Source organism: Cervus elaphus, chromosome 15 (genome assembly GCF_910594005.1).
Source record: "Cervus elaphus chromosome 15, mCerEla1.1, whole genome shotgun sequence".
Classification (NCBI taxonomy): Eukaryota; Metazoa; Chordata; class Mammalia; order Artiodactyla; family Cervidae; genus Cervus; species Cervus elaphus.
The window spans coordinates 88,457,163-88,472,998 of record NC_057829.1 but is presented as its reverse complement, the minus strand read 5'-3'; the positions used below and the strand labels follow the sequence as shown (position 1 = coordinate 88,472,998).

Here is a 15,836-nt window from a genome sequence, read left to right as displayed (position 1 = left end):
GATTAATGCTCTGGTAATGGGCACAGAGCAAAAAATATTAATCTTTATAAAAGGTATTCAACAGGCATCATCAGCTTATAAATGTCCAAGGAGAATATCCGTCTATAACTCCATTACAGCTCTACATCAAAGTAGGATGCAAATACGAGAATGAATCTGTCTGTTTAAAACATTCATTTTATGAACACTGAATAATGTGCTTCTTAATTTTTAGTTTGGTCACATTAAACAAATGATCCATAAAGTGCGTTTAATAACCTTGAGCCTGTTACACAGAACTAAAATCCAGACGAATACTTTTAATGAGAATTAAACAGCAAGAGTCATATAAACGGGGGATGCTTTGCTATCCATCTTTTTCAGATAATCATCCGATTTTTCAACAATCTAAGAACTCTGTACCCACATGATTCAATTTGTTCAAATAACTCTCTCCCGCTATACAAATCTTCCAGTGCCAGAAATGCAGAACACATAGCCAGCAATGGAGAGGATCACAGGAGCAATCTATTCAAGTCCCAGTTGTACAGACGTGGGGACAGCAGCCAGCGTAGGGACCAGGCAGCAGCTGAACTAGAATGAGATGTCTGATCCCGAAGCCAGATGACTATGCATGTACACATGTGTGTAAACATGTATGATGCAGGTAACTTTACATGTCTAATGCAGATTAAATTTTTCCAAGAGTCATTTTAATTCGCTTTAACTAAGTTGTGAGCATTTAGCAGTACCAGGAGGGTAAATTCACATCAAGTAACCCTAAGCGTATCAGTTTCCCCTTCTGAACTTTAGATCTTGGTCTGTGGAATGGAGTAAACACAACTGCCCTGCTCCGTGTTTCTATTCCTACCAACAGGCAGTCCCTTTGTAAGTATTCTGGTCAGAGGATTCTCAGCACCACTTGGCCAAGTGCTGAAATAATCGGAAATAAGATAATCTGCCTGTCAGCTCTGAGGTACCCAATGTCACAAAACTTTAACTGAGACAGTGACAGAGCAATTAAAATATCTTGAAAACTGGAAGGGAACAGGGCAAGATACAGACTGTAGAACAAGAGAAAAAGAAGTTGGTCAAAGATATGTCTTCTGGCTGAAGCCAAAGGGCCTCCTAAAAAGTGTGTTATCGTTTAAAGAAGGGAGAGGTGTAGCAGTTATTTCATATCCTTCAGTTTGGAGAAGTGTAATCATAGCGAGTAACCATGCATTAGTATCACGTTGCTGTTCAGTCACTAAGTCGTGCCTGACTCTTTACGATCCTGTGGACTGCAGCACAGTAGGCTTCCCTGTCTTCCAACATCTCCTGGAGCTGCCCAAGTTCATGTCCATTGAGTCGGTGATACTATCTAACCATCTTGTCCTCTGCGGCTCCCTTCTCCTTCTGCCTTAAATCTTCCCCAGCATCAGGGTCTGTTCCAATGAGTCAGCTCTTCACATCAGGTAGACAACATATTGGAGCTTCAGCAACAATCCTTCCAATGAATATTCAGACTTGATTTCCTTTAGGATCGACTGGTTTGATCTCCTTGCAGTCCAGGAGACTTCCAAGAGCCTTCTCCAAGACCACAATTTAAAAGCATTAATTCTTCAGCAAATTCATATTATAATAATAGATACTTTGTCAGATGAAAGAAGAATCACTGCAGAAAAACCTCAAATGAGTCCCATTTAAAAACAGATGAAAATACTAGTTAAGACTCAAAAATATGCCAGGAAAGATAGTGTGCAAAGTACTGGTCAGACCAAGAATTTGTTCTCTAGATAGAAATGCATCAAGGAGGTATCTCAGGACACTTGAGAGGACTTCTGCAGGCTCGCCAGTCCTTGGGCAGAACCTTACTGTGTAGAAGACGAGGAATCAAAGACAGGAAGATGGGGCTGGGGAGTTGTGTGCCTTCATTTACCCAGGTGTGTAAAGGGGACTGAGAATATAGGTCTTGGCCTGTGACGCCCAGCGCACACTCTTCTATTAGCTGCACTAATGATGAGCTGTGTGGTTAAAAAACAATGTCCACACCTTATGGTCTGTCCCCTCCATCTTGAGGGAAGGACTATGCCCTCAGGGAGGAGTGTATGCAACAGAAACAAAAATAGCATCTCAAAAGAGAACCCAGGAGACTGCAGGCTGAGCTGAGGATCCTCCAGCTGTCCCAGGCAAGTTTCTGTAGGCAACATGAGGGACCATGAACTGGGGAGACTCAGAGTCCTAGTGCCAGTGTGAGCATGACTGGATGAGGGCCAATCAAGCCGGCCTCTTCTAAGATTACTCCTTGTGCCAATAATATCAAGCAACAGGGACAGAAGTTCACTCAGAGGTGAGCGCAGAACAGCGAACCAATAGACTATCGACAAAGGTTAGACAACTACACCCTGAGGAACTTGACACCACCAATTTCATCACACAGAAAGAGAGAGAGAAAGCTAGGAAAACTCCATAAGCACACAAGCACAACGCTACACGGCTTATGTTTCATCTATGCACGTGCTTATTTATTCACATACTCGTATTTTATCTTGTTCCATACGGCATTTGAAGCGAATTCAGTTTTCAGAATGCATTACTCCTACCGTGGATGTGAATCAGCTTAAGAGCAGGTAATGGACTTGTAACAAGCAAAGTCCTTAATCAGCACCATGGTGGTGGACAGCTCCCTGCCTGGGACGCTGCTTACAGACCACAACTTGCCTGTTAACTCCTGGGTGGTTATCTGTAAATTAAGAAAATTACTCTTCTCCAATTAAATATTTTTAAATGGCTCTAGAGCCTCTCAGAGGACTCAAATTTGCTCACCAACAGTCCTGAGCACATGGAAGGTGCTCAACAAAGTATAATGGAATTTAAATGGATATAATTAAGAAACTGAAATTGAGTTCACCCTCCCAGATTCAGTAAACCACTTCTTAAAAAGGCTGCCCTGTTTTAACAAGTGATGTTTTCAAAAATACACACATAGAATGACATATTGTAGAATGACATATTGAATTAGGGATGAAAAAAAGTACACTATGTTACAGATAAAGATTAGAATTTTCTCAGGGCATGAAAAAATGGAGAAAATTATATTTATATTCCATCATTATTTAAGAAATTAGTCTTTGGGTTTCACAGCTGGTAATGTTCATTAGAAGTCTTCAGCACAACTATCTAATTAAAGTAATCCAGAAAGCTACATAAGTGGTACATTAAGTAACTGTCACATACAACGCTACCAACCCCAATTTTTCTTTCTGCGCAACATCCATCAAGTTAACAAAGCTACAACAGAGTGGTTCTGGTTTTAAGATCCCTTTCAAGGAAGAGAAATCTCTTTTGAGATTTCTTTATGGATCCAAAGCATCAGGAAGGTATATTTTACTAAAGGTCTGTATTAAACACACAGTTTCCCTTTCTACGATTTAAAGCATGACAAACTGATTAACAGGGTAATTTTTTAGAGATATAAATTTTCCATTTTGGATGGAATGACGATGAAAACAGTCTAGAAGTCTGAACTCAATAATTCCTACTAGTAGTCCCACTAGGCATCTGAGTCTTTGCCCTCAGATTTTCAAGGGTTGCTGTAACTAATGTTCTCATCTCTGCTACATAACTGGAAGACTCAATTACCTGAAAATAAGAATGAGGGAAATAATTTTTAAGCTCTCTAGGCCTACATTTTAAAGAAGCTCTGTATTGTTCAAAAATGGAAGACAAGTGAAGTTTGATGAGGCTGGTGAACACTGTCTAAAAGGAGCCTGTTCGTTACGTTGAAGGACAGAGCCACAGGAATGGCCAGGAAATGAGGGAATGACATATTTTCCATCCCCCCTCACTGCAGGATTCCAAACATCAGAGAAAAGAATAAAAACAAACAAAGGGGCCCCAGAGAACAGTAAGCTAAAACCAAAGTTAATTCACCAAGAGCACTAAACCAAACTACTATCAAGCCTAGAGAGAGAGAGTCTTGCCACTAAGTCTCCAAATCTTTATTCTCCAAACCTTGCTACCCTACGAAAACAACTTATGACACAAGGCAAGTGTATGTAAGTTCTAAAGGAAATACTGTTCATGGGGTTCTCAAGGCAAGAATACTGAAGTGGGTTACCGATCCCTTCTCCAGTGGACCATATTGTCTCAGCAGGCCTTACAAACAGCTAAGAAAAGAAGAGAAGCAAAAGGCAAAGGAGAAAAGGAAAGATATTCCCATTTCAAAGAATGACAAGAGATAAGAAAGGCATTCTAAGGGCTCAATGCAAAGAGATAGAGGAAGACAATACAATGGAAAAGATCTCTTCAAGAAAATTAGATATATCAAGGGAACATTTCATGCAAAGTTGAAAGGGCACAATGAAGCACAGAAATGGCATGGACCTAACAGAAGCAGAAGATATTAAAAAGAGGTGGCAAGAATACACAGAAGAACTATACAAAAAAGATCTTCGTGATCCAGATAACCACGATGGTGTGATCACTCACCTAGAGCCAGACATCCTGGAATGTGAAGTCAAGCTGGTGTTACAAAGCATCACTATGAACAAAGCTAGCAGAGGTGACGGAATTCCATCTGAGCTATCTCAAATCCTAAAAGATGATGCTGTGAAAGTGCTGCACTCAATATGCCAGCGAATTTGGAAAACTCAGCAGTGGCCACAAGACGAAAAGGTCAGATTTCATTCCAATCCCAAAGAAAGGCAATGCCAAAGAATGTTCAAACTACTGCACAATTGCACTCATCTCACATGATAGCAAAGTAATGCTCAAAATTCTCCAAGCCAGGCTTCAACAGTACATGAACTGACAACTTCCAGATATTCAAGCTGGATTTAGAAAAGGCAGGGGAACCAGAGATCAAATTGCCAACATCCACTGGATCATAGAAAAAGCAAGAGAATTCCAGAAAAACATCCACTTCTGCTTTATTGATTACACCAAAGCCTTTGACTCTATGGACCACAACAAACTGTGGAAAATTTTTAAAGAGATAGGAATACCAGACTACCTTACCTGCCTCCTGAGAAATATGTATGTAGGTCAAGTATCAACAGTTAGAACCAGACATGGAACAACAGACTGATTCCAAACTGGGGAAGGAGTACGTCAAGGCTGTACATTGTCACCTTGCTTATTTAACTTATATGCAGAGTACATCAGGAGAAATGCCAGACTGGATGAAGCACAAACTAGAATCAAGATTGCTGGGAGAAATATCAATAACCTCAGATATTCAGATGACACCACCCTTACAGCAGAAAGTGAAGAGGAACTAAAGAGCCTCTTGATGAAAGTGAAAGAGGAGAGTGAAAAAGCTGGCTTAAAACTCAACATTCAGAAAACTAAAATCATGGCATCCAGTCCCAATTACTTCATGGTAAATAGATGGGTGAACAATGAAAACAGTGAGAGACTTTACTTTCTTGGGCTCCAAAATCACTGCAGATTGTTAACTGCAGCCATGAAATTAAAAGACACTTGCTCCTTGGAAGGAAAGCTATGACAAACCTAGACAGTATATTTAAAAGCAGAGACATTACTTTGCCGACAAAGGTCTAGTCTAGTCAAAGAAGATCTCAGTGATCCTGCTGCAGAAACAACATAGCAGATGGTTCTATGGACTCAGTTGTGATATTTCAAAGAGACAATAAAAACTCTTGATTTGAAAAAAAAAAAAAGCTATGGTTTTTCCTGTAGTCATGTATGAATGTGAGAGCTGGACCATAAAGAAAGCTGAGCACCGAAGAATGGATGCTTTTGAACTGTGGTGTTGAAGAAGGCTCTTGAGAGTCCCTGGGACTGCAAGGAGATCAAACCAGTCAATCCTAAAGGAAATCAATCCTGAATATTCATTGGAAGGACTGATGCTGAAGTTGAAGCTCTAATACTTTGGCTACCTGATGTGAAGAACTGACTTTTTGGAAAAGACCCTGATGCTGGGAAAGACTGAAGGCAGGAGGAGAAGGGGACGACAGAGGATGAGGTGGTTGGATGGCATCACCAACTCAATGAATGTGAGTTTGAGCAAGCTCCAGGAATTGGTGATGGACAGGGAGGCCTGGTGTGCTACAGTCCATGGAGTCCCAAAGAGTCGGACATGATTGAGCGACTGAACTGAACTGAACTGAAAGGAAATCTGTCAGTTACTTCTGTCACTTTCAATATGAGAATATAGAAAAACTAGATCCTGAAAGGCAAGGAAATTCAGTGTTACTGGAATGAGCTTTCCTCAGGTCTCAGGTGCAGAAGCGCAGCAGAAAGGAGTCCATGTGGGTAATAGAATGTCTCCCACTTCAGCTTTTTGCAAGTATGCCCAATGTGCTTGACAAATTTAAGTCAATGCTATCTCAGCTTGGTTTCTTTTATCCCAGTTTCTGTAACATTAATGTGAAATATTTCTGTCAGCATAAACCCCACACCATGGTGTCCTCCTGTTTATGTTAATTTACTTACACTGAAACCTTTCATTTCTATAAAAGGATCGAAGCTTTAATCTTCATAGCTTTGGTCAGATAGGTGGGCAACTATGTAATCACATGGGAACAAAGCTACAAATATACAAAGGATGAAACTTTGACCTTTCCTTCTATTTTAACTTGATTTAAAAGTTGCTCACTCCATGCCACAGATTATTTGGAAGAGTTACCTTTTTGTGAAGCACATAATCTATTTAACCAGCTTTCAGATAGTCAGATCACATCTTGAGACAATGCTTGGAGCCATTTCTGCCCATACTGTCTGCACAGGGCAGGATAAAGAGCCTGAGCCCTTCCCCTCAGCCAGGGAACAGGAGCGGGAACAGCCCAGGTGGGTTCTGGACATCAGCATAGGGACCAGCCCTCCGTACATGCCATCTACTCTGACTACAAGCTCACATCTGAAAAGACATCCTCCCAAAATGCTGTGAAGGCCAGGATTTGTCTCAACCTATCTGGGGGAGGGGAAGGAATGGATTGGGATTCAGTCAGTTCAGTTCAGTTCAGTTCAGTTGCTCAGTCGTGTCTGACTCTTTGTGACCCCATGAACCACAGCACACCAGGCCTCCCTGTCCATCACCAACTCCTGGAGTTTACCCAAACTCATGTCCATTGAGTCAGCGATGCCATCCAACCATCTCATCCTCTGTTGTCTCCTTCTCCTCACACCTTCAATCTTTCCCAGCATCGGGGTCTTTCCAAATGAGTCAGTTCTTCACATCAGGTGGCCAAAGTACTGGAGTTTCAGCTTCATCATCAGTCCTTCCAATGAATATTCAGGACTGATTTCCTTTAGGATAGACTGGTTGGATCTCCTTGCAGTCCAAGGGACTCTCAAGAGTCTTCTCCAACACCACAGTTCAAAAGCATCAGTTCTTCGGTGCTCAGCTTTCTTTATAGTCCAGCTCTCACATCCAGGCATGACTACTGGAAAAACCATAGCCTTGATTCGAGGGATCTTTGTTGGGAAAGTAATGTCTCTGCTTTTTAACATGCTGTCTATGATTGGGATTAGTTGGGATTAATTTGGGATGAGCAGATGCAAGCTATTAGACATAGATCAACTACAAAGTCCTACTGTATAGCACAGGGAACTACATGCAATATCCTGGGAATAAACCATAATGGAAAAGAACATGAAAAAGACAGTGAAGGACAGAGGACCCTGGCGTGCTGTATTCCTTGGGGTCACAAAGAGTGAGACATGACTGAGCGACTGAACAACAAGAAGTGTGTGTGTGTGTGTAACTGAATCACTCAGCTGTATAGTAGTAATGAACAACATTGTAAATCAACTATATCTCAATAAAATATATTTAAAAATAAAAATATCTAGGGGAGAAGCACTGAGATAAAAACAGGACTATGACTTAATAGCATTTGAAGCCCAGTGAGGGGTACACAGGCATTCATTATTATACTCTTCTTATTTTCCTGTATGTTCAAGTTTTTCTGTAATTGTAACAAAGAGCCATCTTGAACTGTCCCTTGTTGAACTTCTTCTTTCCACAAAACAGGGAAATAATAAAATCAGAAGCAAAAAGACCACGACCTTAATTTTATACAACTGCTCACAGGTGACCCTCTATACCTCAAGTCTCTCACCATCTTCCTTCTCTCCTTCTGTTACTTCTCCTTAAAGACAGGTCCTCCCTACTCCATGATCAACCCACTCAGAGCCCAGACAGGAGAGAGAAGGCCACCTTCCCCATGTAAACACAGGACTTCCCCTCCCTTGGAGCAAGGGAAACCTACATGCATGCCATGCTTTCTTCTCTGCACTGCTCCCCAGGGAAAGACGTGCTAGACGTGAACATTCAATAAATATGCATCATGAGCCAAGCCCTGTTTTGTGGTTGTTATTCACTTCCAAATCCTTGCAACTCCATGGACTAGCACACCAGGCACCTCGGTCCTCCACTATCTCACAGAGTTTGCTCAAATTCATGTCCACTGGGCCAACCATTTCATCCTCTACCACCACCTGCTCCTTTTGACCTCAACCTTTCCCCGCATCAGGGTATTTTCCAATGAGTCGACTCTTCCTATCAGGTGGCCAAAGCACTAGAGCTTCAGCTTCAGCATCAGTCCTTCCAATGAATATTCAGGATTGATTTCCTTTAGTATTGACTGCTTTGATATCCTTACAGTCCATGGGATTCTCAAGAGTCTTCTCCAGCACCACAATTAGGAAGTATCAGTTCTTTGACTGTCAGCCTTCTTTATGGTCCAACTCTTAAATCTGTACATGACTACTGAAAAAACCACAGCTTTGACTTAAAATTGAAATTGTTGGCAATTTGCTCTTTGGTTCCTCTGCTTTTTCTAAACCCAGCTTGTACATTTGGAAGTTCTCAGCTCATATATGAATTGACTTGAAGGCCTGGCCTGCAGGCCCTGTTCTAGAAGCAGCAATAGAGGAATAACAAGGCCATGCTCAAAGACCTCTCATTTTAAGGAAGGATGACAGAAAACAAGCAAGCCAAGAAAGAAAACCAGGCAATGACCACACACTGTGGATAGTGCCAGAGGAGCCACGGGGCAGCATGTCTGGAGTATTTTCTGCACGGTGATCGGAGCACCTCTCAGGGGAAGCTCCCTATTCAATCCCGCTCAGTATTTGATCTGAATCTATTTTCTTTCACCAATTTTCTTTCGTCATGTATTTGACATGATAATACCTTCCTCAATGAGGACAAGCTCTCATCTGCTATTTTTCTACGAAATCTTCAACAAAAATGAAGAGACATGCCTAACATTTATTGAACGTGCTTTAAATGCTGAGTGCAAATCTCAGTATCACACATGTATCAATCTTCAGGTAATGTAATCTTGGCAAGAAGAAAAGGGCAGCTGGAGAAACTGAAGCCCGGAGGGTAACTTCACAGAGGTCACTGAGTTAGCAGGTCACAGAGGCAGGATGTGAACGCAGGCAATCCGATCACAGAGTCCACACACGCTCGCAATCCCTATAGGCTGCCTGCCCTCATTACAGAAAAGAGCTCAGAAACACGTAGTTCTTTATTAGTGAGGAACCGAAATCACCACCCTGGTGGCTCAGACAGTAAAGAATCTGCCTGCAGTGCGGGAGACCCATGTTCGATCCCTGGGTTGGGAAGATGCCCTGGAGAAGGGAATGGCAGGTCACTCCAGTATTCTTGCCTGGAGAATCCCATGGACAGAGGAGCTTGGCTGGCTGCAGTCCGTGGGGTCACAAAAGAGTTGGATACGACTGAGTGAATAACACACACACAAAATCATTTATAGAAGAAATGATGCAAGCCAGTCAGTCATTTTCTTTTGTAAACAAAGCAAAGGGAGACAGGCAGAACATAGAAGAAAGGCGGATGTGGCCGACAGCCAACCCTGAGCTCCGAGTTCTCTAGAGGGCTCCAGAGGGGCTGAGACACTGTTGTCGTCAATCATCTACTGCAGCCAATACTAAGGATGACCAGGTCCACGCTCCAGCTTCTGAACAGCCTTCTTATACTAGGGGGAGATTTCTACATTATGAGCTCTGTTTCCCGAATACAGATGCCAGAACTCAAATCCACAGCCACCCTTGCGCCTACAATGCAGAATACAGCCTCTGTTCTGCCAAGGAGGTATAGTCTTCTAGGGATGGCAACTGTTAATGAGCAGCGGGAAGGCCAGCTCTGTAAAGAACTCCAATTTCCTTTGGATCAGGGTAGAGGATATGGAGGTAACAGGAGCTGCAAGGACCTGACCCAGAAGGAGCATTGCAACCGGTACAGCTGTGAACAGATGGCAGCGACAATGCCCGTGATGTCCAGACCAGTTCAGGCCAAACACAACCGTCTTTGCCAAAAGACACCTCTCCTGCTGCATCCTAACAAACTCAGCTGGATCCTCTGATTCCTGGTCCTTTAAGAGGACAGAAGAGGAGCAGGCTGAGCCAACCTGCACCCTGTAAGCCTTGGCCTGCTGGGACCCAAACCTGGCAAGGGGTGATGCCAATCTCAGAATTCACTGCCAGCCTTACTGAACCCAAATCAGCTCGCCATTCCCATCAAAGTGAGACCGGAATAACTTTGATATTGGAGGGAGAGGGAAAGAAGCGTTTTGGAGCAAAGCACCAGAGTCTGTGCTATGAGAGAAGCAACACACACGTGGATGAGCAAAGACTCAGCCCCGCAGCCCAGCAGGGGAGCCGGAGGGGCCGGACAGGGAGCAGGTCCAACAGGGGAGCCGGAGCGGCCGGACAGGGAGCAGGTCCAACAGGGGAGCCGGAGCGGCCGGACAGGGAGCAGGTCCAACAGGGGAGCCGGAGGGGCCGGACAGGGCGCCGCTCCAACCACACCCCCCAGAGCACGCGGGCCATCCAGTGCCATCAGCAGCCTGTGCTGCTGAAGCTGGTCAGAACGCATTCTAAAAATCCAGACACAAAGAGACACAGTTTGAGCGATTCAACTTGGATCAGGAAAGAGGACATGGACAACTACATTTTTTACAAATTAACAAGAAACAGAACAAGGGGAGACACTCACAGCCATCATATCTCATCAGAAAATGGTTTGCCTTTAAATATTTATACCATATGTGGCACAGAATATTTTGCACAAGTAATGACATTGTAAGAACAGACCAACCGGAAGATTTCCAGTGTTACATCTTTCCTGACAAGGAGGTAAGATGGCTCTTGGTAACTCTGAAGATGCAAGGAGCCTGAGGTGAGAAAAATCAAGGTTGTCTTTGTTGTCTTTACCCAGAAAGAATCTGAAAACTCAAAGCCTATACACGGGGTCATTTTAACATTGGACAGCACATTCTGAAATGCTTCCAGGCAGCCAGCGAGTATCTGGAAGTACATTTGGGGAGCCAATTATGGCTCAGACATCATCTAATAATGGGACAGTTCTAGAGCTGCTTGTAAGACATGAAGCTTCAGGCTAATTTTGGCTCATTCATCATTGCCCATAATAATTCTGGATTCATTTATTTCCTACAATCTCATTGACTACCTTGGGTACATCTGTCTATTGAGATTAAATTCCAACCTTTGTAATATCGAGAAAGATACTAAGTTGATCATTCTAAAATATGATATATCCTGGTAATTCCCTGTCAAACAAAGCTAAATATTTATTTTATGCTGCATATTTCTAAAACAAGACTTAAGGCAGTCTTAAGATTTAAAAAAAAAAAAGAAAAAACTTATAAAACAGGAATGAAAACCGAAATTGAGGACAGTAAAGAGAACAACTGCCAAACACACAGACTGACATAATTCTCAAAAACAAATACTAAGTTTGCCTTCAAGCTATCTACTAGCTAAAATAACATGTGTAAGTTTCCACAGAAGAAAACACTTCCCTGAAATACATTCTTAAAAGAAGATCTATTTTAGTATGTTTAACTGAACCGTTTATGCCTGAGGTCTTTATTCAAAAGGACCTCATTCATTTGGCATGTGGGACAAGCGTTTTCAACAGAAATTTTGAAATAGTTGTCATTTGTCTTCAAGAAGGTCTTCCCTATAACAACACTCAGTAAAAGCCGACTATGAAAAGAAGTAAAGTAGCTCAGTCGTGTCCAACTCTTTGCGACCCCATGGACGAAGGAGCCTACCAGGATTTTCCAAGCAACAGTACTGGAGTGGACGGCCATTTCCTTCTCCGGGGAATCTTTCCGACCCAGGGATTGAACCCGTGTCTCCCGCATTGCAAGCAGACGCTTTACCGTCTGAGCCACCAGGGAAGCCAAGTACAGTTGCTGCTGCTGCTGCTAAGTCACTTCAGTCGTGTCCGACTCTGTGCGACCCCACAGACGGCAGCCCACCAGGCTTCCCTGCCCCTGGGATTCTCCAGGCAAGAACACTGGAGTGGGTTGCCATTTCCTTCTCCAATACAAGTACAGTTAATCCTTAATAATTGTTACTTTTTGACAATTGTTAACTCAGTAAAGGTGATGGTAATAGCAGTGGAGGTGTGTGTGTTTTTGTGTCTTAGGATTGGATGATAGGAAGAAGAGATATTAGTAATCTACCTCATAAGATCCAGATATAAAAACTCAGGGGATTTTACCTGCTGTGGCATCAAGTTTAGTTGATATGGAAAGAAACAATGAGGCTGCATCTTCACAGATCACCTCTACCACCATGCCCTGCCAAGGGCCCCAAAGAGTCCCCAGGCCTTAGTAACACCTGAAGAATGAGCAATTCAATATCCAGCCTTCCAAGGAGAGCCTGAAATATGGACAGTCGGATTACTGGCTTAAGGAGATGTGTGAGCTTTGAGTCGCAAGCAATGGTGAGAGTTGACTTTCTTTTATGCAAAAGCGACAAATAGAAAGAGAACGACGTTTGGGAGGGCTGCAGAAAGCCACTCACTTCTTGGTTTCATGTGCTTTCTGCAGAAAAACATTCCCACTCAGATGAAGTTTTTAACATTTCCTCTTAACCTAAGCCTTAGCTATAAGTATAGACTACAGGGAATTGTATAAAGTTAAATCAAGAAATAAGATTAAAAGCATAGGGTCCAGTAGTCCAGATGGTACAGAGGATTAACCAGACACACACTGAGTTCTCCACAGGGAACTGAGCTACTCCATCTCGGAAACAATGCCACACATGAGGACAGAAGAAAATGAAAGAGAAAGCCAAACAGCTGGACAGAAATGGAACAGAAAAAATGTATGCCGTTCCATCAGAATGTCATTCAACAGTCTTCCCATCTCCCTCCAATAAATGAGGAAGGCCGTGGGATTATGCAAAGGTCTTAAGCTTTCAATAAAACTTCTTGACAAGTGTAAAATATTAATTCAATCTCTCCAAACAGAAAGAAAGTGATTAATAAAAAAGGGTAGGGAGATAACATGTGGAAACATAAAGTGTCCTCAGGATAAATGAGTTGAGGAATCATTCAAATTCTTTCTCCTTTGCACAGGGTTTGAGGAAGCCCTGTCACAAAATGCTAAGTTCAGGCTAAGACAGAACCACTACTTTGATGCTGAAAGAAAATTTGAAACTTTTCATTACAATCATCTCAATGGAAGTCAGTGATTGCCTCCCCAGGATAGATAATCACACATCTTAAAGGCTACAATGTATGCTGATTATCCGAGGGCCTTGGTATACACCTAAATTCCAAACTACGAGGATTGGCCTTCATTTCTCAATGATCTGTTACCTACAGTAGATGTCAATTACCATTCTCTGGCAAGGGCTAAATCTTCCTTTCTTGTAACGGAGCTGTTTTAATTGGGGGCAACCTCCCCACTCCTTTTGACAAAGAGAGAATTCAGAAGGGTCAAGGTCTCCCGACAGTGATTAATGTGACAATTTAGTGATTCTCAGGGTTTCACTCACCATGCTGTGTGAAGAGGTCACTGTGAATTATTTCAATCAAGCAATACAGCTTCTGAATGGTCAGCAAACCCACGGGAACATTTAGGATGAAATCAGTAAACATTTTGCTGTAAAAGGAAAAACCCAAGAGAGAGTTGAAGGATATACTACAAAATGACCCAACAGAATACAAGACCGTACTGAGACGTAAGCTCACTGAATGGTCATTAAATGCCACCAGAATGTTGAATGAGGCCCATTATATAATATGGACCAAAATCTCACCCAAAAGAATGATGCTTTATGATGTTATTTTTCATTTCACACCCACTAAAATGGCCATAATTCAAAAGACCACCAATACCAAGTGTTGGCCAGGATGTGAAGGAACCAGGACCCTCATACCATGCTGGTGGGAATGCAACATAGCGCAGCCACTTTGGAATACTGTCTGGCAGTTCCTGAAAATGTTACCATAGTTACCATAGGACCCAGCATTTCCATCTCTAGGTGTATACGCAAAAGAAATGAAAATATATTTCCACACAGAGTCCTGTGCATGAATCAAAGTAACGTTATTACATGTGAAAAATGGAAAAACCCAGATGTCCATCAACTGATGAATGGATAAACATTTCACCCATTAAAAAAAAAGGAATTTCTGACATTCACAGACCTTGAACACATTACGCTAAGTGAAAGAAGCCTGTCACAAAAGGCCATGTATTGTATGACTTTATTTATCTGAAATGCCCAGAAAAGGCAAACCTATACATACAGAAAGATTAGTGGTTGCCAAGCACTGGAGTGGGAGTGGGCAGTGACTCTTCACGGGCATGAGGAATCTTACTGGGGTGAAACTGTTCTGACGTTAGATTACGGTAATGGTATAGAAGTCTCCTTCCTGATGTGGGAAAACAAGATGTCTTCAGTGCAGGAAGTCTATTGTAAACTACAAAATGTAATGTTGAATGCATTTAGAGTGCATGGGTATGTGTGTGTGTTTGTGTGTGCGCACGTGCACGCACAAAAGATAACCGGAAGGATCCAGATCATCATGGAATCATTATAACTTTGAGCTATTCTCCTCTGTGATTTCTTCTGTATCATCACAACATGACTCAATCTTCTAAAGAGGGAAAAACACATCCACGATTTTCAAAGTCATTGAAGAGGAACCCACGCGAGCAGAAAGAGTCAAGGGCCCAAGAGCAGATGGCACTGGTCCTGGGGAAGGGTGGGGGTGGTCTCCAGGCACGAGGCACATGCACCAGCTGTGAACACGGACATCACCCCTGTAATGAGTGAAGGCCTAGCCCTTGAGCCCCAGGAAGACAGGCCCAGAGTGAGGCCACAGCCCACCCAACCTCAGCTCCCCGTTCATCCTGTTTCCACACACCTGAGGTTCTCAAACAGGAGCATTCATTGGAAGCACCTGGAGGGGTCTTTGAAGCCAAATGGCTGGACTCCACCACAATTTCTAATTCAGAAGACCTGGGAAGGAACCCGACATTCAGCAAGTCCTCGGGACCCGCCGGGGCTGCTGTTGCCTGAACCACTGTCTGACAGCCGGACGCGCAGAGACCCGAGCGGGCAGACACAGTGCCCAAGGGCCTGTTTGTTCCTCCTTTTCTCATTGAGCACCTGTTAAGCTAGAACTGGCACTGTCAGTGCCCGGGGGCCGCAAACAAATGTGTCCATGCAGGACGCTAAATCCTCGGGCACATCAGACACGAGGTGATTCACGAGGCGAGCAGCTCCCCAGGAGCCGCTCGCCCCTCACTCCCAGGGCAGGAGTGACCTACAGTAGACATAAAATACAGGAAGGATGGCCGCTTTTCATTCCATTTAACCACCCAGGGGACACATGGCCCTTTATCAATATTTAGGTAGGCTTTCCTGGCTCGTCAAATGGTGCCATCACCTGGGGATAAGTTTACTGTATCAAATGTTAAATCAAATCGCCAGTCCAGGTTCGATGCATGAGACAGGGTGCTCAGGGCTGGTGCACTGGGATGACCCTGAGGGATGGGATGGGTGGGAGGTGGGAGGGGGGCTCAGGATGGGGGACACATGTACACCCATGG

General features: G+C 43.2%; 1 protein-coding gene across 2 annotated transcripts in view; it reads right to left on the bottom strand.

Moving 5' to 3' along the window:
- Positions 1–15,836, bottom strand: part of DOCK1 (dedicator of cytokinesis 1) — a 546,606-nt gene that overhangs the window by 348,332 nt on the left and 182,438 nt on the right. For both annotated transcript variants that reach the window (XM_043926662.1, XM_043926663.1), the window contains exon 25: positions 13,771–13,877. In XM_043926662.1, coding sequence (XP_043782597.1) covers positions 13,771–13,877 — 107 coding nt within the window. The remainder of the gene's footprint in view (positions 1–13,770; positions 13,878–15,836) is intronic.